The 27050-nt window shown below is 47.3% G+C and overlaps 1 protein-coding gene across 6 annotated transcripts; it reads left to right on the forward strand.

The window, feature by feature from the left end:
• Positions 1–26900, forward strand: MILR1 (mast cell immunoglobulin like receptor 1). Of its 6 annotated transcripts, none has more exons than XM_069952781.1 (8): positions 1–89; positions 14561–14848; positions 16046–16324; positions 20482–20601; positions 25802–25861; positions 25962–26021; positions 26137–26196; positions 26709–26900. In XM_069952781.1, exons 2-8 carry the CDS (start codon positions 14590–14592, stop codon positions 26741–26743), a joined length of 873 nt encoding a protein of 290 aa, XP_069808882.1. In that variant the 5' UTR covers positions 1–89; positions 14561–14589; the 3' UTR covers positions 26744–26900. The 6 variants fall into 6 exon arrangements, 4 of the variants coding, with proteins under 4 accessions (XP_069808882.1, XP_069808881.1, XP_069808880.1 ...); XM_069952780.1 differs by lacking the exon at positions 1–89 and adding an exon at positions 8012–8082; XR_011359761.1 differs by lacking the exon at positions 1–89 and adding an exon at positions 12764–12836 and having other exon boundaries at positions 25962–26056; positions 26709–26738.
• The last annotated feature ends 150 nt before the right edge of the window (positions 26901–27050 follow it).

The following is a 27050-nucleotide window of genomic DNA, read 5'->3' on the forward strand; positions in this document are numbered from 1 at the left end:
GGAGAAACACACTAGAACCCGCGCATAGAGGATCCACCATAATCCGGGACCTCGGGTGTCACCTTGTCCTTGTTCTCTACTGGGGGAGGGTGATGTTTCTTGCTTTCCTTATGGTTAGGGGGAAGTATGGGGCACACACAGTGACAGCATACACGGGCGCCCCCCAGACTATGGGGCACACACTGCATACACGGGCGCCCCCCAGACTATGGGGCACACACTACATACACGGGCGCCCCCCAGACTATGGGGCACACACAGCATACACGGGCGCCCCCCAGACTATGGGGCACACACTACATACACGGGCGCCCCCCAGACTATGGGGCACACACAGCATACACGGGCGCCCCCCAGACTATGGGGCACACACTACATACACGGGCGCCCCCCAGACTATGGGGCACACACTGCATACACGGGCGCCCCCCAGACTATGGGGCACACACTACATACACGGGCGCCCCCCCAGACTATGGGGCACACACAGCATACACGGGCGCCCCCCAGACTATGGGGCATACACTACATACACGGGCGCCCCCCAGACTATGGGGCACACACTGCATACACGAGCACCCCACTGCATACACGGGCGCCCCCCAGACTATGGGGCACACACTGCATACACGAGCGCCCCCCAGACTATGGGGCACACACTGCATACACGAGCACCCCCCAGATTATGGGGCACACACTGCATACACGGGCGCCCCCCAGACTATGGGGCACACACTGCATACACAAGCACCCCCCAGATTATGGGGCTCACACTGCATACACGGGCGCCCCCCAGACTATGGGGCACACACAGCATACACGGGCGCCCCCCAGACTATGGGGCACACACTACATACACGGGCGCCCCCCAGACTATGGGGCACACACAGCATACACGGGCGCCCCCCAGACTATGGGGCATACACTACATACACGGGCGCCCCCCAGACTATGGGGCACACACTGCATACACGAGCACCCCACTGCATACACGGGCGCCCCCCAGACTATGGGGCACACACTGCATACACGAGCGCCCCCCAGACTATGGGGCACACACTGCATACACGAGCACCCCCCAGATTATGGGGCACACACTGCATACACGGGCGCCCCCCAGACTATGGGGCACACACTGCATACACAAGCACCCCCCAGATTATGGGGCTCACACTGCATACACGGGCGCCCCCCAGACTATGGGGCACACACAGCATACACGGGCGCCCCCCAGACTATGGGGCACACACTGCATACACAAGCACCCCCCAGATTATGGGGCTCACACTGCATACACGGGCGCCCCCCAGACTATGGGGCACACACTGCATACACGAGCGCCCCCCAGACTATGGGGCACACACTGCATACACGAGCGCCCCCCAGACTATGGGGCACACACTGCATACACGAGCGCCCCCCAGACTATGGGGCACACACTGCATACACGAGCACCCCACTGCATACACGGGCGCCCCCCAGACTATGGGGCACACACTGCATACATGAGCGCCCCCCAGACTATGGGGCACACACTGCATACATGAGCGCCCCCCAGACTATGGGGCACACACTGCATACATGAGCGCCCCCCAGACTATGGGGCACACACTGCATACACGGCGCCCCCCAGACTATGGGGCACACATTGCATACACCAGCGCCCCCCAGACTATGGGGCACACTGCATACACGAGCACCCCACTGCATACACGGGCGCCCCCCAGACTATGGGGCACACACTGCATACATGGGCGCCCCCCAGACTATGGGGCACACACTGCATACACGAGCACCCCACTGCATACACGGGCGCCCCCCAGATTATGGGGCACACACTGCATACACGAGCGCCCCCCAGACTATGGGGCACACACTGCATACACGAGCACCCCCCAGATTATGGGGCACACACTGCATACACGGGCGCCCCCCAGATTATGGGGCACACACTGCATACACGAGCGCCCCCCAGATTATGGGGCACACACTGCATACACGAGCACCCCCCAGATTATGGGGCACACACTGCATACACGGGCGCCCCCCAGATTATGGGGCACACACTGCATACACGGGCGCCCCCCAGACTATGGGGCACACACTGCATACACGAGCGCCCCCCAGACTATGGGGCACACACTGCATACACGAGCGCCCCCCAGACTATGGGGCACACACTGCATACACGAGCGCCCCCCAGACTATAGGGCACACACTGCATACACGAGCGCCCCCCAGACTATGGGGCACACACTGCATACACGAGCGCCCCCCAGACTATGGGGCACACACTGCATACACAAGCACCCCCCAGATTATGGGGCACACACTGCATACACGAGCGCCCCCCAAACTATGGGGCACACACTGCATACACGAGCGCCCCCCAAACTATGGGGCACACACTGCATACACGGGCGCCCCCCAGACTATGAGGCACACACTGCATACACGAGCGCCCCCCAGACTATGGGGCGCACACTGCATACACGAGCGCCCCCCAGACTATGGGGCACACACTGCATACACGAGCACCCCCCAGACTATGGGGCGCACACTGCATACACGAGCGCCCCCCCCCCCCAGACTATGGGGCGCACACTGCATACACGAGCGCCCCCCAGACTATGGGGCACACACTGCATACACGAGTGCCCCCCCAGACTATAAGGGCCCTTATTACATGGTGAGGGTGACCCTGGTATGGCACTTTCCCTAGATCCCTATTCGAGCACTATTGTAACAGTGAAGAGATCCCCTGACACAGTCATCACCCCAGAACCCTCTGAGTATATTCTGTCTGATCCCTAGGCTCCGTTCACACGGAGCAAAACTGGAGGAATTCCGTGGCGGAGAATGCCTCTAGCCTCCCTGTCATAATGACAGTTTATGAGAGGCTCACGCACCTCCTCTCTCCGCGCTGAAGAATTAACATGTTCATTCTTCAGCATGGAGAGAGGAGGCGCGAGCCTCCCATTATAACACGGTGGCTGGCGGGATTCTCCGCTGTGGAATTCCACCAGTTTTGCTCAGTGTAAACGGAGCCCTAGGGGCAGCACCTAATGATAGGTCCTCTCCAGTCCCCACTGTCAGTATGGCCGCTCAGCTCTTCCCCATGGGAACTGTTCTATTCATTCCCCAGGGGTGGCACCTTATCATCCGTCAGCGCCCATCTGTACGGCAGCTCTGCTCCGCCTCCTGAGAACCCTTCTAACCATTCCTCAGGGGTGGCACCTATTAATCTGTCGTGTAGAGTCACCAGTTTACTGTATAGCTGTTCAGCTCCACCTCTTGGGAAATGTTCAGGGGCAGCACCTAGTGATTTGTCCTCGCCAGTAGCTACCCATCAGTGTGCCCACTAAGCTCTGCCCCCTGGGATCAGTACTATCCATTCCTCAGGGGCGGTTCCTAATGATCCCTCCTCTCCAGCCATCACCCGTCAGTAAGGCCACTCAGCTCCGCCCCCTGGATAGGCTGCACCTAATGTAATATCCTCTCCAGTCACCACCCGTCAGAGTACGAACGCTCTGCTCTGCTGAGGACCAAGCACATATACAGTGGCACCTCAGTTTACAAACATTTCTGAATTTAAACAATTTGGTTTTTGAACTAAAATTTACCCAGAAGTTATGATCAGAACTTTAACTTTGCTTGGTATTCGAACTAAAGTGTCTAAAGTGTCATTTTTACAGGCATGGATTTTGTGTTGCACCTGGTGAGTTTAGCACTGGTGAGTAGGGATGGTCCAAACCTGCCGAGGTTCTGGTTCGTACGAACCTAAACTCTCGGCAATGATTCCCGCTGTCTGCCCGCTCCGTGGAGAGGGTGGATAAAGCCAGAGGACCGCCTGGAAAACTGGGATACAGCCATAGCCATAGGCTGTATCCCAGTTTTCCAGGCGCTCCTCCGGCTGTATCCACGGAGCGGGCAGACAGCAGTAATCTTTGCCAAGAGTTCAGGTTCGTACGAACCCGAACCTTGGCAGGTTCGAACCATCCCTACTGGTGAGGCTTCACGGACAGTACAGTACTGTATAAGATCACTGGAGTGCATATTGCATATACAGTATAGTAGTACAGTCAGTGCGCCGCCATCTCCCATCTTTTACGGGGGGGGGCACTATACAGTAAAGGATGAGTGAGGAGTTACTGCTCTATAGTTGTTGGTTTCACATAATTACATAGTATGGTTAAAAAAAACCATATGTTCATCAAGTTCAACAAAGAAGGGCATTGAAGGGGGCGAGTGATGTTACATTCTATACATTTGCATTAATTTTATTTTGATCTAAGTGTGGTGTGCACCTTGGCAGCTAGATGTTGTTAGCTACTGCTTGGTGAGGGATGTTATCTGGGGCGGTCCATGATATGGAGACATGCATATAAAGGCCCTATTCCACGGAACGAATATCGGCCGTATTCGACCGCTATGAACGATAATCGCCCCGTGGAATAGAGTGCAACGATCAGCCGACATCGTTCATCGTTCGCTTGTTTTTCAACATGTTGAAAAACAAGCGACTGATATAGCAGCGATCTGCTGCCGTCGCTCCGTTGAATAGGAGCATCGGCAGCAGACGCTGCTGTATCCTATGGGCTGCCTGGACGATCAGCGATCACCCGGGCAGCCCCCCCGCAGCTCCCCGCCTCCCCTCCCGCACTCACCGGCTCGATGCAGCCGCGTCGAATAGCGGTGTCAGCGAGCAGGGAACGAGGAGCAAACAAGCGCTGAGCGCTCATTTGCTCCTCTAGACGACCCGTGGAATAGGGGCTTTACCTATATATATACCTGTGTTATTATAGAAAACTACTAGCCATGATTAAGAGGGTGAACCTCGCAATGCGTCGGTGCTGATGTTTTTATCAGTTTGTTTATTGTTTTAAGATGCTTATTTGAATAAAGAATACAAGATTTTACAGAGCTGAGAGCTACTATTTCTTAATTCGAGTTCTTAGCTACTGCTTGGTGAGGGATGTTATCTGTCGTGATGCCAGTGCTAGTCCAGCACACAGGTATGATGTTGGTACCTGCTTGTGTATGGCTGGTAGTATGTTCCCCAAAATGGTCGATAACCTTCCGGGTTTGCTGTGGGTCCCTTGGGCTCTTGTCACAGCAACCTGGAGTGGCAACTGACCCACCCATGATGTTGGTACTGCCACCCACAGAAGGGGGAAAAAATAACCCAAGGTGTGCGGTGGTGTGTGTATAGGTACAGAGATAGATGGAGTCCCATGCATTTGATATAACACTATGTATAACACTAAAAATATAACACTCTATAACTCGGGATAACAATACACGTTTTGCAGATATTAATAATCTTGATGCTTACTTGAGTGCCAACGTAGTGCTTGAAAAGGCTAGTTGTAGTGCTTTGTAGAGAGAAGAGGGGAGAAGTTTGCCAGAGGAGCCCAATGTAGCCCTTGTACTTCACTGAAGATATCTTTGTAGTGAAGTAATACTTGTACTCACGATTAGACAATGTCTGACCGCCTTCTGCCCCCTAGTGTCGTAGAACCCGTCCTAGGTAGCTAGGTGTCCAAGATTTCAGTTACCTGCACTGCACAGTAGAATACCTAGACCTTTTCTTTACAGTAGCTTTAGGATCAGCTCCTTCAGCTTCCTACTTCAGGAGTCTGTCCTGCACTTTTTAGACACATTCCTAGCATGGGCTAGGGTGTTCCTTGGAGGCTGCTCTCCCTTACTTTTGGCTTAGCACTGCATAGTAAAAATAGTTGCTTGCTTAGAAGAAATCTTTAGTTGCATCTGAGCTTGGTTCCTGGCAGGGGTCCTGGGATAAGCCAGGCCCTGGCATAACTTCAGCAGGAATTCTCTTGTTTTGTGTCCTCTCTCACTGAAAACTTAACAAGAACTGACTTACTTTCTCCACCAGTGTAACTCCTTCTACAGGGGTGTTTGTGTACCTGCCTGTGAATGTGGGTGAGAAAGAGGCAGAAGAGAATAGGTCAGCACAAAACTCATGGTACAAAACAGTGAGCAAGCAAACGCAGTGTCCATATCAAACACTAGGTGTCAGCACAATGAATACATCATGCATAGTGCTATAGCCTGCTGCTGCCACTAGATGTCAGTAGATATGTGAACAAGGGGAATATTATAGGAGGAGGCATTAAGGGGTCATTCACTCATCCGTAAGTTTGCGCTAGTGTACTGACACGGCCACGCAAACTTTTAAACTGCTTTGGAGCAGCACATGCTGCTCATGTGGTCTTGTATGTATGGTTCTTATATGCACACATTAGTGCTCTGGAGTCAAGGGTACTTTATAAATAATAATAATAATAATAATATCATCATCATCCATACTTGATGCTCATCATCCTTATAACACTTCCCATATGAGTGATGTATTTATCCCATCTGGATATCTGCTGACATCTAGTGTTTAATGTGGACATTACATGTTCTCCTTTTTACCCACTATGAGATGTACACTGCTGACATCTGGTGTCTGTGCCTGGTAATGCACCCTCTATATTATATTTTATAGGCTTCTGGTGGTACTTCAGAGTCACTTGTTACATGATCATGCACTTAGAAATGTAAGTTTAATCTACATTGTCTGCCGTCTATCTTTTATGTGTTCTTTTATCATTATTTTCCATGTATATTTCTATGTCTGTGACTGTACATTACTTTATAGAGGTTTTGGATTTATATTTCACACGTTGGGGGGAATTTATCATTTAATGTAATAATTGGAATTAACTAATGATCTTTCATTTAAGCAATATGGGTTGTTGTTGTTATTATTATTAGTTATGGATCTGATAAAGGATGAGGGTCCACTGGCGTGAAATGCGTTGTCCAGATGAATAATATTTAGTTATCATTTTTATCACATTGCAAATCTTTTCTTTTTCACCTAATGTGTTCTGAGGGTTTGGTCCCTGTCTGACCACTGTTCTTACAGTTATCCGTAAAGATTGCTAAATGGATACAGTGCAAGAACTAACTTAGAACACTAATATGTTACCAGAACCAATCTCACTACATAGACATGGTACCAGGCCTAAGATCACTACATAGACATGGAACCAGGCCTAAGATCACTACATAGACATGGAACCAGGCCTAAGATCACTACATAGACATGGTACCAGGCCTAAGATCACTACATAGATATGGTACCAGGCCTAAGATCACTACATAGATATGGTACCAGGCCTAAGATCACTACATAGATATGGTACCAGGCCTAAGATCACTACATACATATGGTGCCAGACCCAGGATCACTACATACATATGGTGCCAGACGCAGGATCACTACATACATATGGTACCAGATCCAAGCCTACTACAAAGATATGGTACCAGGCCCAAGCTTACTACATAGGTATGGTACCCGAACCAAGCTCGCTACATAGGTGTGGTACCAGACCCAAGCTCACTAAATAGATATGGTACTAGACCCAAGCTCACTGCATAGACATGGTGCAAGACCCAATTTTACTACATAGATATGGAACCAGACCCAAGCTCACTATACAGATATGGTACCAGCACTAAGCTTAGAACACCAGTATGTGACCAAAACTAAGCTTTCCACATAGACATGAAAGTAGAACCAAGTTAAATACACAGTACCAGAATAAAGCTTCCTGAATACTTTTAAGTAGAGTCAAACATACTACATATATATGTAACAGAACCAACTCACCACAGACATAAAAGCAGAACCAAAACATTTGAAATGTAGCAATATCCCGTCCTCTGCCACCAGCCGTACCCACACACACACACACACACACACACACACACACACACACCCTTGTATTTTTTTGACTGAACCTTCAGTGCCTAGAAACAAGTAGGGCCTTCGATACCCCCCTGAGCTGGTTATAATACACAGCAATGGGTATGGCACACTGCTCATTGCACAATCCCCACAAAGGAAAAAGAAAAAAAGTTTTTTTTTTTTCCTTTTCTGTAGCGTATACAACCATGTGCATACAAGAAAAGCAGTCACTTCCTCTTCTGATAAGTCGTCTTCTTCATGTCAGAGAGAGTCAGAGATGAGCCGTCTCCACCTGTTGTGTATAGTGATCTGTGCAGGTAAGAGGCTGCTCCACCTGCTGTGTATAGTGATCGGTTAAGGTAACAGGCCGCTCCACCTGCTGTGTATAGTGATCTGTGCAGGCATGAGGTGGCTCCACCTGCTGTGTATAGTGATTGGTTCAGGTAACAGGCCGCTCCACCTGCTGTGTATAGTGATCTGTGCAGGCATGAGGTGGCTCCACCTGCTGTGTATAGTGATCTGTGCAGGCATGAGGTGGCTCCACCTGCTGTGTATAGTGATTGGTTCAGGTAACAGGCCGCTTCACCTGCTGTGTATAGTAATCTGTGCAGGCATGAGGCGGCGCTACCTGCTGTATATAATGATCTGTGCAGGTAAGAGGCTGCACGACCTGCTGTGGATAGTGATCCGTGCAGGTAAGAGGCCGCACCACCTGCTGTGGATAGTGATCCGCGCAGGTAAGAGGCCGCACCACCTGCTGTGGATAGTGATCCGCGCAGGTAAGAGGCCGCACCACCTGCTGTGGATAGTGATCCGTGCATGTAAGAGGCCGCACCAACTGCTGTGTATTGTGATCTGTGCAGGTAACAGGCCGCTCCACCTGTTGTATATAGTGAACTGTGCAGATAAGAGGCCGCTCGGCCTACTGTGTATAGTGATCTGTGCATGTAACAGGCTGCTCCACCTGCTGTGAATAGTGATCTGTGCAGGTAACAGGCGGCGCCACCTGCTGTGTATAGTGATCTGTGCAGGTAACAGGCGGCTCCACCTGCTGTGTATAGTGATCTGTGTAGGTAACAGACGGCTCCACCTGCTGTGTATAGTGATCTGTGCAGGTAACAGGCTGCTCCACCTGCTGTGTATAGTGATCTGTGCAGGTAACAGGCGGCGCCACCTGCTGTGTATAGTGATCTGTGCAGGTAACAGGCGGCTCCACCTGCTGTGTATAGTGATCTGTGTAGGTAACAGGCAGTTCCACCTGCTGTGTATAGTGATCTGTGCAGGTAACAGGCGGCTCCACCTGCTGTGTATAGTGATCTGTGTAGGTAACAGGCGGCTCCACCTGCTGTGTATAGTGATCTGTGCAGGTAACAGGCGGCTCCACCTGCTGTTTATAGTGATCTGTGCAGGTAAGAAGCGGCTCCACCTGCTGTGTATAGTGATCGGTTCAAGTAAGAGGCGGCTCCACCTGCTGTGTATAGTGATCGGTTCAGGTAAGAGGCGGCTCCACCTGCTGTGTATAGTGATCGGTTCAGGTAAGAGGCGGCTCCACCTGCTGTGTATAGTGATCTGTGCAGGTAACATGCCGCTCCACCTGCTGTGTATAGTAATCTGCAGGGCTGGGACAAGGAGTTTTTAGTATATAGCAGGGGTCCCCAAACTTTTTACATAGGGGGCCAGTTAACTGTCCCCCAGAGCGGTTCTACCTCAGCCACACGGGATCATGCTGAGTCTTGTAGTTCTACCACAGCCACACTGGAGCATGCTGGGAGGTGTAGTTCTACCACAGCAACACAGGATCATGCTGGCAGTTGTAGTTCTACCACAGCCACGGGATCATGCTGAGAGTTGTAGTTCTACCACAGCCACACAGGATCATGCTGGAAACTGTAGTTCTACCACAGCCATGGGAGAATGCTGGGAGTTGCAGTTCTACCACAGACACACAGGAGCATGCTGGGAGTTGCAGTTCTAGCACAGCCACACAGAAGCATGCTGGGAGTTGTAGTTCTACTACAGCCACACAGGATCATGCCGAGTTGCAGTTATACCACAGCCACACAGGAGCATGCTGGGAGTTGTTGTTCCACCACAGCCACAAATGAGCATGCTGGGAGTTGTTCTACCACAGCCACACAGGAGCACGATGAGAGTTGTTCTACCACAGCCACACAGGAGCATGCTGGGAGTTGCAGTTCTACCACAGCCACACAGGATCATGCTGGGAGTTGTAGCTCTACCACAGCCTCACAGGAGGATGCTGGGAGTTGTAGTTCTACCACAGCCACACAGGAGCATGCTGGGAGTTGCAGTTCTACCACAGCTACACAGGATCATGCTAGGAGTTGTAGTTCTACCTCAGCCACACATGAGCACTAAAACACACACACATATTTCACTAACACGCACACACACCATACATATACTCACACAGAAGTAGCAGTGAAGGATGTCTCTGCCCATGAGGAGGAGGTGGAGCAGAGGATCATACTCCTTATCTGTCTCCGTTGGGAGGGGGTGGGGGTTGTTGGCTGGGAGAGGCTGTGGGGGGCAGGGGATGGTGCCAGGCTGCAGGGACACACCTGGGGGAAAGGAGCTTTTCCTTGCTGTGTCTCAGTAAGGATGCTGCACAGAGGCGGGGCCGGATAAATGAATTGTGCCCCCTGTAATTAACCACCAGATGGCGCCCTAGGCCATCGCCTACCCTTAGTCCCAGCCCTGGTGATCTGTGCAGGTAAGAAGCCGCAGGGATTAAGTCCAATTTTCTCTATCAGCTCCAGGGGTGGATATATCACTTGTGCAGCCTGTTCAGCTGCACAGGGGTCCAGGCCAATAGAGGGGCCCACCAGGCTCAGACTCTAAAGTGTCAGCTCAGCATGGCACATGTCTGTAGTGGGCCCCCCAGGCGGTATCAGCACCTGGAAAGTGCTGGCCCCCTGCTCTTGTGGGGCCCACTTAGTCACTGGATGCTGTGCCAAGCCAGGGCTGGTTCTGCTGCTGACAGCCCCTCCCCCTCCTGTACTCTACTGTCCGGCATACCTTGTGTGAGGAGGAGAAGACAGAGAGCATGTGGTGACAGGGGCTAGAGGGATGCTGCAGGGTTATGGCTGCCAGGGACAGGACTGTAAAGAGGAGCAACAGCAGCCACGCTGACAGTGAGTGATTATTGTTAGGGTGTCTGGCAGGCTGCTGGAAGTTGTAAGATAGAGGGTGGACTGTGTAAGAGAAAGCAAAGAGCCCCCCTCTGATGCTTTAAGTTTGATTGTAAGTTTATGCCTTTTTGCCAATAACTGTGCCCCCCTCCCCCTTGCAGCATGGTTTTTCTCTTTCATCTACCCCCTAAGCAGCCACATACAGGACATGTATCCCACCTGTGCAGCCACATACAGTACATGTATCCAACCTGTGCAGCCACATACAGTACATGTATCCCACCTGTCAAGCCAAATACAGTACATGTATCCCACCTGTGCAGCCACATACAGTACATGTATCCAACCTGTGCAGCCACATACAGTACATGTATCTAACCTGTGCATCCACATACAGTACATGTATCCCACCTGTCAAGCCAAATACAGTACATGTATCCCACCTGTGCAGCCACATACAGTACATGTATCCAACCTGTGCAGCCACATACAGTACATGTATCCCACCTGTGCAGCCACATACAGTACATGTATCCAACCTGTGCAGCCACATACAGTACATGTATCCCACCTGTGCAGCCACATACAGTACATGTATCCCACCTGTCAAGCCACATACAGTACATGTATCCCACCTGTGCAGCCACATACAGTACATGTATCCCACCTGTGCAGCCACATACAGTACATGTATCCCACCTGTGCAGCCACATACAGTACATGTATCCCACCTGTCAAGCCACATACAGTACATGTATCCCACCTGTCAAGCCACATACAGTACATGTATCCCAGCTGTGCAGCCACATACAGTACATGTATTTTACCTGTGTCCCAGCATTGATTAAGGGCCCATTAGTTCTATCCCCTATTAGTGCTCTTATGGGGTCACTTCTACACTCTGCAAAACAGCTGCAAACACTACAACTCCCAGCATTTACTTCAGTGTGAAGTCCTCAGGATATGCTGGGATTTGAAGTACAAATGAGTAGACAACTCAAGGGGTGTCACCTTGAAAACTACAACTCCCAGCATTCTCTGAATGTAAGGCATTTTGAGAGTTGTAGTTATTGTTATTCAGGGAGTTGTGGTTACATACATCAGTCCAGTCCGTCGCCTCTGATGGGTTCCAACATGATCAGTTCTATTGGTGGGCCACAGTTACCCCAGTCCCACACTAAGGCCTGCACAGACTACAGTACAGTCCTTTAGCTGGCCCTGGCCTCTGTGCTGTAGGGCCCTCCCAAGAAACCAGGACACATGTACCGAATACCCGGGTGTATATATGTGTGTGCCTTTAGGGTACAAACACACACCGTATGGGCAGCAGATACGCAGCAAGTTTGATGGTGAAGACTTGATGCTGTGTTCAGTTATTTAGATTTAATCTGCTGCGTATCTGCTGCGTATTTGCTGCGTATCGCAGCAGTAAATACGCTGCGTATAAGGTGTGTGTGTTTGTACCCTTAAAGGACAACTCCGGCGGGACCCCCCAAAAAAAACAAAACACAGACACACACAGACACCATACTCACCATCCCTCCGGTGATGATCGCCACTCCATTCGCCCGCCGTCCGCCTCACCGTCACCGCCGTCCGCCGTCCAGCGATGTCTCTGACTTCCGGGTCCTGGGGATGAAAAAGGCTGCTAGTGCGCTTGCGCATCGGCAGCCTTTTCATTGGCTGGAGCGCATCACATGGCTTCCAGCAACCTCAGCCAATCAGGGCTGAGCAAGCTGGAAGCCATGTGATGCGCTCCAGCCAATGAAAAGGCTGCTGGTGCGCATGTGCACCAGCAGCCTTTTCCGTCCCATTCACTCTCTATGAAGACGCCGAGGAGGAAGAAGACCTGGACCGCCCCCAGATGCCGCCGTCACCAGATGAAGCCCGGGAGAAGAGGACCGTGACGATCGTAATAGGTAATGTATACATTCTTTAACTTCCGGGCGGGGGGGGGGTCGGGGGTCCGAAAGTGGGGGAAGGGGGCCAGACCGAGTATTTAACCACATTACAAAGTTATATAACTTTGTAATGTGTGTTAAATAAGCTAAAAAAAAATTTGCTGACGCCCAGAGAGGCAATATCCCGGCACCTTCATCCAGCACTTTTGTGACATAATCAAAGAAATCAATAAGATTAGTCGGACATGATCTGCCCACAGTAAAGCCATGCTGGTTTGGATCCATCAAATTGTTGATTCTTAGATCCATTATCTCCTTTTACAGAAGTGTTTCCATAATTTTTACTATTATAGATGGAAGTCTGGGGGATTATAAAATCCGGCAGGGGCAGAGATTGATTACAAGTACTAACTTACCTTGCCCCGTGCTTGCAGTGAGCGGTGGGGCCTGTGGGTCCAGAGCGGACACGGCACGACCCGGCTGATGGATTGGCCGAGCAGCCAGTCCATTAGACGGAACAGACCTAACGCCCCCCCGAGTCGTGACGTCATCACAACTCTGGGGAAAATGACTTTCAGTGGGATTCCAAGGTTTACCGCAGGCACGGGGAGAGCTAAGTTGGTACTTGTGGCCAATTCCCCCCTGCCGGCTGCAGGATTTTATAATCCGCCAGACTTCTTTATGCTTACTAGTCTGTAATGAACTCCTAGAAGTTGGTGGCATTAAGGAGAAAGAAGATGAACCACAGGCATATACTATATGACTTTCCGTACCAGGATGCACCACAACCACAAGATGAATCTTTTCTTGCTTCTACTTTTCAAGAAGTGAAAAAAGAATTCACTGAGCCCTCCTCCTTCTACCATCCCCCTCCTCCTCCACTGACTGATCCTTTTCTGATGATGAGTCCATAGACGGTGACTTTGAAGATGTAAAGACAAGATGGTGTTGATGGTGTAAAGACAAGATGACCGAGTTGTTAAATCTAGTATAGCCATAAACTGACTCTTTTACTTTGCTACATCTAAAGTGCTGCTAACCATAAAGTATACACACCTACAATCACATCTCATACACATTAGCAATGCTATGCTCACACTACGTATATTTCAGTCAGTATTGGGGTCCTCATAGTGCAACCAAAACCAGGAGTGGATTGAAAACACAGAAAGGCTCTGTTCACACAATGGTGAAACTGAGTGGATGGCCGCCATATAAGAGTAAATAACGGCCATTATTTCAATATTTGTTTTAAAATACCAGCAAATATTTGCCATTAAATGGCGGCCATCCACTCAATTTCAACATTGTGTGAGCAGAGCCTTTCTGTGTTTTTTTAATCCACTCCTGGTTTTGGTTGCAATATGAGGACCACAATACTGACTGAAATATACGTAGTGTGAACCCAGTCTTAACAGGCACAAAAAAGTGCACACATACTATAATACCACAGGAGGTGCTCGTAGATACCACTTATCACAGGCTTTAAAGGAGGAGCCTCTCTTGTTTACTTTGAGAAACTTTAGGCCAAGTGGTTTTCCCCATTCTACATTTGTAGCAGTCGGAGGATTTGAGATCAGTGATTGTCCCTTTCCTACGATCTGCTACTTATGCACAAGCCACCAGGGTCTGGGTAAGATCGCCACATATTCACCCTCTAAAGACATGTGTGACATCAGATGTGTGTGTGTACCATACATGCCTGGACAGACAGAGGTCTAACTCCTATCTCCCTTTTGTAGGAGCAGTTTCAGAAAAATTATCACCCATCATGACAGCTACATCTCTCTATACCATGATCGGACACACAGAGACCATTAACTGCATCTACAATACCACAGATCTGTCCATCACTTACATCTTACTCCTCAACGAGACGACTGTGGAGAAGAGGACGATGTCAGAGAACAGAGAAGCCTCCTTTAATGTCACCATCTACAATGAGACCAGACTGGGACCTTATAAGTGCAAAGTAAACGACAGTTTACTAAGTCCAGTGTACAGTCAGGAGTTGACATTTACACTGCAAAGTAAGTGTATACTGCTCATATATACAAGAATATAACTACTATAATACTGCTCCTATATACAAGAATATAACTACTATAATACTGCCCATATATACAAGAAAATAACTACTATAATACTGCTCCTATATACAAGAAGAGACTGGGGCACTCACAAGAATATAACTACTATGATACTGCTCCTATATACAAGAATATAACTACTATAATACTGCTCCTATATACAAGAATATAACTACTATAATGCAAAGGTAGAGTGCGGTCGGCACTGCCGGTGATAATAGCGCTATGGAGCTGACTGAAGGGAATCAGACCTGTGTTTGCTGATGCGAAGGGGTGCTCCCAGGAAAACAGGACAGCGTATGCAATAAAAAAGTAGAAAGAGAGACTGGGGCACTCACCAGGCTTCCAAGCTTAGTTTATTATTCGATGCGACTTCAATCCATAGGTGAGGGAGGACAGATGGAGTAGCGGGTGCTTACACCCCCGGGGGTGTAAGCGCCCGCTACTCCATCTGTCCTCCCTCACCTATGGATTGAAGTCGCATCGAATAATAAACTAAGCTTGGAAGCCTGGTGAGTGCCCCAGTCTCTCTTTCTACTTTTTTATAACTACTATAATACTGCCTCTTCTATACAGGAATATAACTACTATAATACTGCTCCTATATACAAGAATATAACAACTATACTACTGCTCCTATATACAGGAATATAACTACTATAATACTGCTCCTATATACAAGAATATAACTACTATAATACTGCTCCTATATACAAGAATATACCTACTATAATACTGCTCCTATATACAGGAATATAACTACTATAATACTGCCCCCTATATACAAGAATATAACTACTATAATACTGCTCCTATATACAGGAATATAACTACTATAATACTGTCCCCTATATACAAGAGTATAACTACTATAATACTGCTCCTATATACAGGAATATAACTACTATAATACTGCTCCTATATACAAGAATATAACTACTATAATACTGCTCTTTTATACAAGAATATAACTGCTATAATACTGCTCCTATATACAAGACTATAACTGCTATAATACTGCTCCTATATACAGTAATATAACTGCTATAATACTGCTTCAATATACAGTAATATAACTGCTATAATACTGCCCTCTATGTCTGGATTTCCGCATAGTAACTGCATTCTGTCTCTTAGGGAGGTTACTGCGGCCAGATCTTGTACCCGACTCCGAAAGTACGATAATCGGAAACAAAGAGACCATTGTCTGCATCTCCAGGAACACATCTGTCCCTGTTACTTACACCTTATTCCTCAATAAGACATTTGTGAGTTGCAGGACAGTATCACAGGGGAGAGAAGCCGCCTTCAATGTCACCATCTATGATGAAAGGAGCCTTGGGCCTTATAAATGTAAAGCCGACAACAATAGGACTAATGCCACATACAGTCACGGGTTCACATTTACACTTAAAGGTAAGGAGGATAATCCACAAATCCCTATGGGGCAGATATCACGGACATAGGGAATGGCCTGCTTCTTACAGGGAGGGCATATTATAATGGGAACAGGGATATGAAGCACTGTGGGGATCAGTAGTTTCAAAAGCCACTCCAACTCCTCAAAGGATAAGGACAACCATAATTTCCCCATACGGGTTGACACAACTATAATCTCTGTATACAGGATAAGGACAACCATAAGCTCTACATATAGAATGAGGACAACCATAAGCTCTCTATAAAGTATGAGGACAACTATAAGCTCACTATAAAACATGTGGACAACCATACAACACCCCACAAAGTATATGGCAGGGCTATGGAGTCGGTAAGCCGCAGCTCTGACTCCGACTCCGACTCCTGAATTTTATCAGGACCGACTCCGACTCCTGAATTTTATCAGGATCGACTCCGACTCCCGACTCCTGCTTCTTCATAAATGGCCAGTCATATACCAGGGGAGTTATTTATCACACTGGCTCAGCAGCTTCTCCCTAATGTATTACATGATCCCGGGGCGACTTCTGAAACATACAAAGGAAGCTTCTCCTGTGTGTGCAGTGGATGCAGCAAGTCTCCAGCCTCCATGTCCTGAACAACACAGAACTAGACTAGATGGAGCAGGTGGTCTTTTCCTGCTGACAATCTTCTATCTTTCTAACTAAATATTCACCATACTTAAAAAAACACTGCTAACAATGCCAGATACCTGTAATATAGAGGTCAGCCATAGTGATATACAGGGGGTCACACATAGTGACATAGAGAGAGGTCACACATAGTGATATAGAAGGTCACTGTGGGGGCACGCAATAGCACGCACACCCACACAGCCTGCTGCAGCCATAGCATACACACACACCCACACAGCCTGCTTCAGCCATAGCACACACACACAGCTTGCTGCAGCCATAGCGCAAACCACACACACACAGCCTGCTGCGGCCATAGCGCACACACACACAGCTTGCTGCAGCCATAGTGTGCGCACACACACACACACACACAGCTTGCTGCAGCCATAGCACACATACACACAGCCTGCTGCAGCCATAGCACACATACACACAGCCTACTGCAGCCATAGCACACATACACACAGCCTACTGCAGCCATAGCACACACACACACACACACACCCTGCTGCAGCCATAGCACACAGAGCCTGCTGCAGTCATAGCACACACACAGCCTACTGCAGCCATAGAACACTGAAGAAAAACACACAATCTTCTCCCAGAGAGAAAACACCACACTGAGGACAGAAGTTACACCTACACTACTTATGCCTTCTCCTCCTCCTCTATATAACACAGGATATCTTTATATTACACTGCTGCTCATATACAGTCATCCAGCATTCAGGAAGAGAACAGCACATATCTCCCCCCACACAATGGACTCTTCCAGCTCAAAAATAAACTGCCAAATAGTGACCGACAACTTTTCCATGACCTCCCTTATGTAATAGGGCCAGTGTCCTATTAGAATGTTGCTCATAATATATATTCATGAGCAAAACTTGTAAAATTCATATCAAAATTCAATTCTACATTTTTTAAAGATTTTTTTTAAAGCTGGAGTCGGACTCGGTACATTTTTGTTTCCGACTCCAGCCAAAGTTAGCTCCAACTCCAGCCAAAACTAGCTCCGACTCCGACTCGACGACTCCGATTCCACAGCCCTGGTATATGGACAACCAAACAATTTCTTATGTCATTTCTTAAGTTTTCTATAGCAGATGTGGACAACTATAAGCAACCCACAGAGTAAAAAGAAGACATAGACATAGAAACCTGTAAACGTTCCACTGAATATCAAAATTTCAGAAAATGTCAGAAAACAACCACCGCCTCTAAAGTCAATCCCTATCTGCTTAAGTTTCAACAAGCTAAAATTATTAGGTTAATTTGTTTTCCCTGAGACCCATTGGCATCACAACATATGGGGTATCTCCGCCCCTGCGAGCCCCTGGGACGAAGGAATATTTAATAAAAATAAGAAATAAATCTTTAATCCCCTCCTCCAGGTGGTATAAATAGGCTCCACCTCCCCCAATCATCAGTCAAATTATAAAGAAAAACAGAATCAACGGGAGGGAGTCTTGTGATGCCAATGGGTCTCAGGGAAACCAAATTACCCTAATAATTTTAGCTTCCCTTACGTCCCATTGGCATCACAACATATGGGGAATTAGCAAGTATGATCCCCAACGGGCGGGTTACTTATTACAGCCGCTGCCGATGCAAGGATCCCCAGAAATCGCATTAAAGTTCTTATAGACACCTGTCGAGGAGGAATTAGGAATTGAGCTCCCGCTTGGATGCGCTTTACTCTTGGAGTTGATAGAAACAATTTCCTATAATAGAAGACAAACTGCACATAACCAGGCCTCCCTACACATGAGAGGGCTCCTAAATACTGCAGACGAGAAGCGAACGCACACGCGCGTCGCCGCCAAATTCCAGACTTCCGGAAGTGAAGTTGCGCTGAACTGGAACGCACGCACACCGTTGCGTTTCACAGCCCTAGCCGCGAACTGGAAGTGACTCCGGCGGCTCGGGCTGACACGCAATTGCGTTCCACAGGCGCAAGGAGTAGAGTAAACATACAAACACAGGACAGAGAAAAAACAATGCCCTGTATATACAACCTGGGACAGGCTCCAGCGCATAACCCTGGATATCAGCACCTGAAAAGAGAATCTTAACCACAGGTTTAAGGCTACAAACCCACTTGGCGGGTCTGCAGCGAGTCCCCTTGCTGCGTATTTGCAGCGAGACTCGCTGCAGAACCCGGCCCTATACTTTTAATGGCAGACAAACACGCAGCAGGGACATCCCTGCTGCGAGTTTGTCTGCAGCCCACCCCATTAACCCCGCCGGAGCTGATACTTCACCTGATCCCGGCTCCGGCGGTTCCCGATGTCTTCAGCAAGCCGGAGCGGGGACCAGGTGAAGTATATGCTCCAGCCAGCCGCCCGCAGCCCCGGCCGTCCGATCGCCCCCCCCGCAGCACCGATCGCTTGCACTCCCCCCCAATCGCCCCCCTGCAGCCCCGGCCGCTCGATCGCCCCCCGGCAGCACCGATCGCCCCCCTGCAGCCCCCATCGGGGGGGGGGGCGGCCGGGGCCGCAGGGGGGCGATTGGGGGGGCGTGCGATCGGTGCTGAGGGGGGGGGGGGGCGATCGGGCGGCCGGGGCTGCGGGAGGTGTTAAAGGGGATGCGGCCGGCTGGAGCATGTACTTCACCTGGTCCCCACTCCGGCTTGCTGAAGACATCGGCCGGGGGGTTAATGCGAGGGGACTCGCTGCAGACCCGCCAAGTGGGTTTGTAGCCTAAAGAAGTCAGTTTAAGGAGGAGGGACACAGTCCCCTAGGGCTACAGAAACGAAGTGAAAAAAGACTGATGATTGGGGGAGGTGAAGCCTATTTATACCACCTGGAGGAGGGGATTAAAGATTTATTTCTTATTTTCATTAAATATTCCTTCGTCCCAGGGGCTCGCAGGGGCGAATATACCCTATATGTTGTAATGCCAATGGGATGTAAGGGAAACTTTATTTACACATTTCCAGAGATCCCAAATTACTTTAATATTTTAGGCTATGTTAACACTAAGTAAATTTAATATTATTCAAGGCCGTTGTTGCCGATTTGCAACAACGGCCGTGATTGATTTGAAACTTTCATTGTGCTGCTGTCTATGGATTCCCGGCCGGAGTGTATACACATAGTATACACTCTGGCCGGGATTGCTGGTTGCCATGCAAAAACCTGACATGTCAGTTTTCTGCGGATGCTATTTATTGAATAGCGGCCGCAGAGAGCCTGTCAGTTCACACAATGGAGCGTGCGGCGGTGAATTCGGATGCAGGCGTACACGGCTGCGCCTGCATCCATATTAAGCAGAAGTGAAGATCATCTGGCCGATACAGCAGTCCTGGCTGGGATGTGCTTCAATAACAACAGTCGTTCTGTGATCCGGCCAGGTCATAGAACAGCTGGTGTTATACATAGTGTGAACATGGCCTTAAGGAGAGAGCTCTTAGCAAAGAGAACATTAAACATTTTGAATGAAAATTTTGCATTTGTAAAAATAAAGTGTGAATAACCCACATATTGTGTTAAGATCTTTACTCTCTAGAGGAAAAGAGCCAACATATATACCTGGCGTGGCTGATCCCTGTCCTCATCCTGATTGGCATCCTCATGATCATTGCATACATAGGATTTACCAGATATAAAAAAGGTGGGTGCACAGGCTCATCCTCCTGCTACTATAATACTGCTCCTATGTACATGAATCTATCTACTATAATACTGCTCCTATATACAAGAATATATCTACTATAATACTGCCCATATATACAAGAATATAACTACTATAATCCAGTCAAGGAGAAAAAAGAGCTAGCACTCATCGGTTGCTGCAAAATTAGTCCATTTATTCGGGGTTCAGTTCAGCATGGAAGGAGGGGAGGGAGACAAGTGCAGGTGTGTCCAGGCGACCCTATTATAATAACTACCATACTACTGCCCCTATATAAAGGAATATAACTACTTTCCCTTAAGTCTACAGCAGCACATATGGGTCTTTAGATCCCCTCAATCCCCTACTAGGACTGCCCATCTAGATCTCAATTAGCATAAAAAAGTAGCAGATCTGATCTAAATAACTGAACACAGTATCAAATCTGCTGCGGATCCGGTGTGTGTGAAGGCACCCTTAGAGAGCATCCTATAGGCAGCCAGTAACTGGCATTCAGCATTGTGGTTTTTTTTCAGTGCTCCCTTCCCTTCAGGTGCTATGCACCGCCAGGTTGCCCACCTACTAGGTATGTATTGTGTTTTTTCCCCTTAGATGTTTTTATTTTATTATTACCGGTGTGGGGCCCCGATATTTATGAATATACATATGTAACTTTTGATCCTGGTAAGCTCTGGCACCATCCCGGTCTTAAGCGTTTCAAGCTTATGTATGCGTTTGTTTAAACACATTGGCTGGTGCAGGTCCAAATTGCATATGTGAGCTGTATTAACGGGCAGTGCCCATGTCATCTAACATATGCTTACACCGATGAAGAGTCCCAGTTTGCACTACTACAGACTGCTGCTTTATGCGCTTATTAGGCACATAAGCTGGTACGGGGTCCTGGCCTTGATATGTGTCCTATATTACCGGTGCGGGGTCCAGGTGTCATCTTAACTCATGCTTATTCCAGTGTTGGGTCCTGGTTGCAGTGTTTCTAGAGCTAGTTGCGCAATACTGGCACATTAGCTGGTGCGGGGTCCCGACTTACACGTGTTCTGTTTATACTGGTGCGGGGTCCCGGCTTGTGTTTATGTTTATACTGGTGCAATGTCCTGGTTTTCTGGAGCACGCCTCTACTATGCTGAGTTTTTAAATTAGTACTGGTGCAGGGTCCCCGTCTGTGTTATTGTGCTATACTTGCCAGAGCGTGATTCCTCTTCTGCCATTCGGTTTGTTTACAGAATTGTCTGCTCCTGCGGGCTTCTTTTAGATGGCGGCCACTTGTTTGCAGTGACACTCTGGGACTGTAATGACGTACTTCCGACACGCTCCGGCTCACGTTCGCAGGTTTTTTTATTTATGGCAGAGGATCCCCAGGTTACTGCCTCTGATGTACCAGGCAGCCGGGTTCCTTCGCCATTAAGGTACTTATGCTTTCGTCCTTGGTTATATTGGTGGCTAGAGCTTTAGATTAACCACACTATGTTTTTAGAACATAAGTCTGTTTATACTACAGATGTCGAGCCTCTCAAGCAGAAAGAGGAGAGAAAAACCCAGGCACAGAATGTGTTCTATATGTGTGCAGCCTTTGCCAGATGAACTTACTGGCAATGTTTGGGATCCCTGTGTCGCCAGCTACCGTCAGCTGGTCCCTCCTCTTCTAAGGCTGGGTTCACACTGCGTTTTTTTCATCCGGTTTTTGAAAAAAACGGATGAAAAATGGATTGCAAAAACGGATGCAGTTGTGTGCATCCGTTTTTCCATTGACTTCCATTATAAAAAAAAAACAAGATCAAAACGGATCCGTTTTTTTTGACTGACACAAAAACGTTGCTGACACTTTTTTTTGACTATTAAAAAAACTGATCCGTTAAACGGATTGCAAAAACGCAGTGTGAACCCAGCCTAAGAGATCCAGAGCTAAGCCTATGAGTACCAGGTAAGCCGCCTGTCTATCGTCTGATGTTTCTGATTCTGTGTCTGATCATGAAGACATTTCAAAAGATTATTACCTATTTAAAAAAAGTCTGCTGATAAACTGATTAGAGAAGTCGAAAGATGCCTGGAATCTGAGCAGTCTAAAAATCAGGACCAGGACAAAGATAGTCTGTTCTATTTTCCTAAGAAAAGATCTGCTGTATTAGGGCGGGTTCACACTACGGAATTCTCGCGGACAATGGTGTCTATGGAGCCGACGGAAAAGCGCGTGCCCGTGCGGGCGGACAGCTGACGGAATTCCGCGGACATTATCCGCGAGAATTCCGTAGTGTGAACCCGCCCTAACCCGGTAATCAAATATTTAAGACTGTCACAGAAAAAGAATGGAGCAGGCCTGATAAGAGGCTAGACCTAGGATCCAGGTTTAGATCAGTTTATAAACTTGAGCCAGCTGAAGCGGAGGCCTGGGAAGGATCTAGTAAGGTCAACCAAGCTACTCCTAGGCTCTCTAATAAGTCGTTCTTTGCAGGTGATGACTCAGCTATGCTAAAAGACGCCATGGACAGAAAAACTGATACTTTTCTCAAGAGGTCACATTTAAATCTTGCCTCTTTATGTAAGGCTGGTCTTTCTTCAGCACCCATGGCCAGGGCTTTTAAAATCTGGCTTAACTATTTATCAGCAGACATAGAAGATGGCATCCATCATCATGAGCTGATGGAACAGCTCATCCCTCAAAATGGCAGCAGAATTCTTATGCGAATTTTCTTTGGATACAGTAAAGATCACAGCCAAAAACATGGCAGTGGCAAACTCCGCTTGAAGGGCCATATGGAAATTTTTTCCATATTTCGTGGAAAATTTCAAGACAAAAGCAAGAAGAAGCAGTCTGACTAAGGATTCACAAAGTCAGAATCCTGACGCCAGGCCCAAAGTCAGAATCCTGACGCCAGGCCCAAAGTCAGAATCCTGACGCCAGGCCCAAAGTCAGAATCCTGACGCCAGGCCCAAAGTCAGAATTCTGGCACAAGGCTCCTCAATTTTCTTTCGAAGTCTGGCAAAGTGTTACACAAAATTTTTGGGTACTCAACATCATAAGGCAGGGTTATGCCTTAGAATTTCCGCATCTTCCCAGAGAAAGGTTTCTGTTCAATCAAGCCAAAAATTGCATCTCCTCCCTCCTTATGAAATTTCTAAAAAAAAAAAAAAAGTGCACTAGAGCAAGTTCCACCAGGCGAAGAATTCAGGGGAGTATATTCTCATGTTTTTCCAGTACTCTCAAGCCCGAACACAAATGGCGTCTCATCATCGACTTACGTTTTCTAAACCACCATCTTCGAAAGACAAAATTCAAGATGGACACAAGAAGGTCAGTGTTCGGCTTGGTTCAGGAGGGGAATAAATGGCCTCACTCGACCTGAAAGATGCCGATCTACACATCCCTATCTACCCAGACTCCAGAAGAAACCTGAGGTTAGCCCTGCAAACAAGAGAGAGTTTTCTTTATTTTCAATTCAGAGCACCCCCATTGTATTACCAGCTCCGAGAATGTTTACCAAACTGACTATAGTTCTGTGGCCAGCCCTCAGATTGCAGAGCATCAAACTAGTATGTTTCTTCCTCAAGACAAAGTATGTTGCATCAGAGCTGCTGTTCTTCATCTAATCTACAATTCTTACAAGAAGGTTTGGAACAGGGCTTAAAGGCTAACACATTAAGGGTTCATATGGCCGCCATCAACACACTCGCAGATGGTGTGTATGCAAATAACTTGTTGACCACAAGCTTTTTCAAAGGTCTAAAGAATTTACGGCCTACCCTCCTTCATCCAATGGCTACCTGGGACCTGTGTCTTGTACTTAACAGACTTACTGCTTATACTTTTAAGCCCTTTGAATCTGCTGTGTTGAAATGGCACTCCTTCAAAGTACTGTTTTTATTGCTAATCGCCTAGTGTACGTCTATGGACAGTTCCATCTTTTGTGCCAAAACTACCTTCTTGCATTCATTTCTTTGTTTTGCTCTATTACACAATGTTGAATGCCAGGTGTGGATATTTATGGCCAGTCAGTTACTGGCTGCCTGTAGCATTTTTTATGTTACATGTAGAGATGAGCGAACCAGGTTCGGGTTCAAGTCCATCCGAACCCGGACTTTCGGCATTTGATTAGCGGGGGCTGCTGAACTTGGATAAAGCTCTAAGGTTGTCTGGAAAACATGGATACAGCCAATGACTATATCCATGTTTTCCACATAGCCTTAGGGCTTTATCCAACTTCAGCAGCCACTGCTAATCAAATGGCGAAAGTTCGGGTTCAGATGGACTCGAGCATGCTCCAGGTTCCATCATCTCTAGTTACATGATATCTAGGTGGGCGGTCCTGGTAGGGGATCAAGCTGATCTGAAGACCCATATGTGCTGCCTATATCTCAAGGAAAGCATAATTACGATATGTAAATACTGCCTCCTATGTACAAGAATATAACTACTACAATACTGCCCCCTATATACAAGAATATAACTATTATAATACTTCACCCTATATACAAGAATATAACTACTATAATACTGCTCCTATGTACCAGAATATAACTACTATAATACTGCCTCTATATACAAGAATATAACTACTATAATACTGCCCCCTATATACAGGAATATAATTACTATAATACTGCCTCTATATACAAGAATATAACTACTATAATACTGCTCCTATATACAAGAATATAACTACTATAATACTGCTCCTATGTACAAGAATAACTACTATAATACTGCTCCTATGTACCAGAATATAACTACTATAATACTGCCTCCTATATACAAGAATATAACTACCATAATACTGCTCCTATATACAAGAATATAACTACTATAATACTGCTCCTATGTACAAGAATAACTACTATAATACTGCTCCTATATACAGGAATATAACTACTATAATACTGCTCCTATATACAAGAATATAACTACTATAATACTGCTCCTATATACAAGAATATAACTACTATAATACTGCTCCTATATATAGGAATATAACTACTATAATACTGCTCCTATGTACCAGAATATAACTACTATAATACTGCCTCTATATACAAGAATATAACTACTATAATACTGCCCCTATATACAGGAATATAACTATTATAATAATGCTCCTATGTACTAGTATATAACTGCTATGTAGTGTATGGATATAGATGTGTTTTAGATTGCTGCGACTGGATGTTACTTGTTTGTTCTCTTAAGGCAGGGCTGGGCAGTGTCAGGAGCAGTACTATGAGGATGTAGCAGTAGACAGGAGTGGTGGTGAGTAGACAACGCACTTGCTCACTATATGACCACAGTGCGGTGACTTGAAGGGATGGTGTTTAAGATAATAATCGTTATATACACTTCCTGTTTACAGGCAGCAGTGCAGATCAGGATGTGGAGTACTGCACTGTCGTGGTGGGAGGAAGAACAGGAGGTAAAGCTATCGTTCCCCGTTGTCAGCCCAATCCAGTAAGTGAGGTACTTTGCGTTACTGACTCTTTAAGGACCATTATGTATAACTGCGAGGCTTCTGTGTTTTGCATTTTCAGCAATAATGGACATTGAAGAGTCGGTGGAATATACTGGAGTAATAAAAAACAGATCTGGAGGTACGTGCATCGCTCTGTGGACACCTGATACACTGAAACAAACTATCAGCAGAGGAGATTTGTGAACTGAATACTTAGTGCCCTATTGCACGGGACGATTATTGTGCAAAAAATCGCTATATCGTTCGAATTTAAACCTAAAATTATTGTTAATCGTTCGCTGTAATTCCGCATTTTTTCACTAATCGTTCAGTATAATAGCACATTGCCCATTGTTTTCCTTAGATGAGAAGGAAAAAACGATCGCAATAACGATTTTAATAACAATCGTATCTAGCGACCACCGTTCTGTGTAATATGGTGAACGATTTCAGGTTAACGATAAACAATCTAGTTTGCGATCGTTAGTCTTTAAAAATCGCTCCGTGTAATAGGACCCTTAACCTGTAGTCAGAGAGCTCCCCCTAGTTGTGGATATTCCTCACATCTCTGCAGGGGGGTTGGTGTATCAGTGATAATCTGGGGTATTACAGGACAGGGAGGACATCACTGTATTTCCATTTCCATTCCAGGGTTATTGGGCGGCCATGACATCACCCGAGGATGAGGGACCACTCAGAGCTCTGTTACCTGCAGACAAGCCCTATATATCCCTGAGATGTGGATGAGAATACTTCCCCTCTGTTGTCTGTTCTTGGCCTCTTATAAATATTACATACCGCCCCATTTTCTGTGCCTCAGTCTAATAAAAATATCATATACTACCTCTTGTTGTCTGTGCTTGGCCTCCTATATATATATTACATACCACCTTGTGTTGTCTGTGCTCGGCCTCATAGATCATATACCACTGCCTGTTGTCTGAGCTCAGCCTCCAATAAATTTCAAGTACTGCCCCCTATTGACTGTGCTTA

The sequence above is a fragment of the Dendropsophus ebraccatus genome, chromosome 14 (genome assembly GCF_027789765.1).
Source record: "Dendropsophus ebraccatus isolate aDenEbr1 chromosome 14, aDenEbr1.pat, whole genome shotgun sequence".
NCBI classification, from domain to species: domain Eukaryota; kingdom Metazoa; phylum Chordata; class Amphibia; order Anura; family Hylidae; genus Dendropsophus; species Dendropsophus ebraccatus.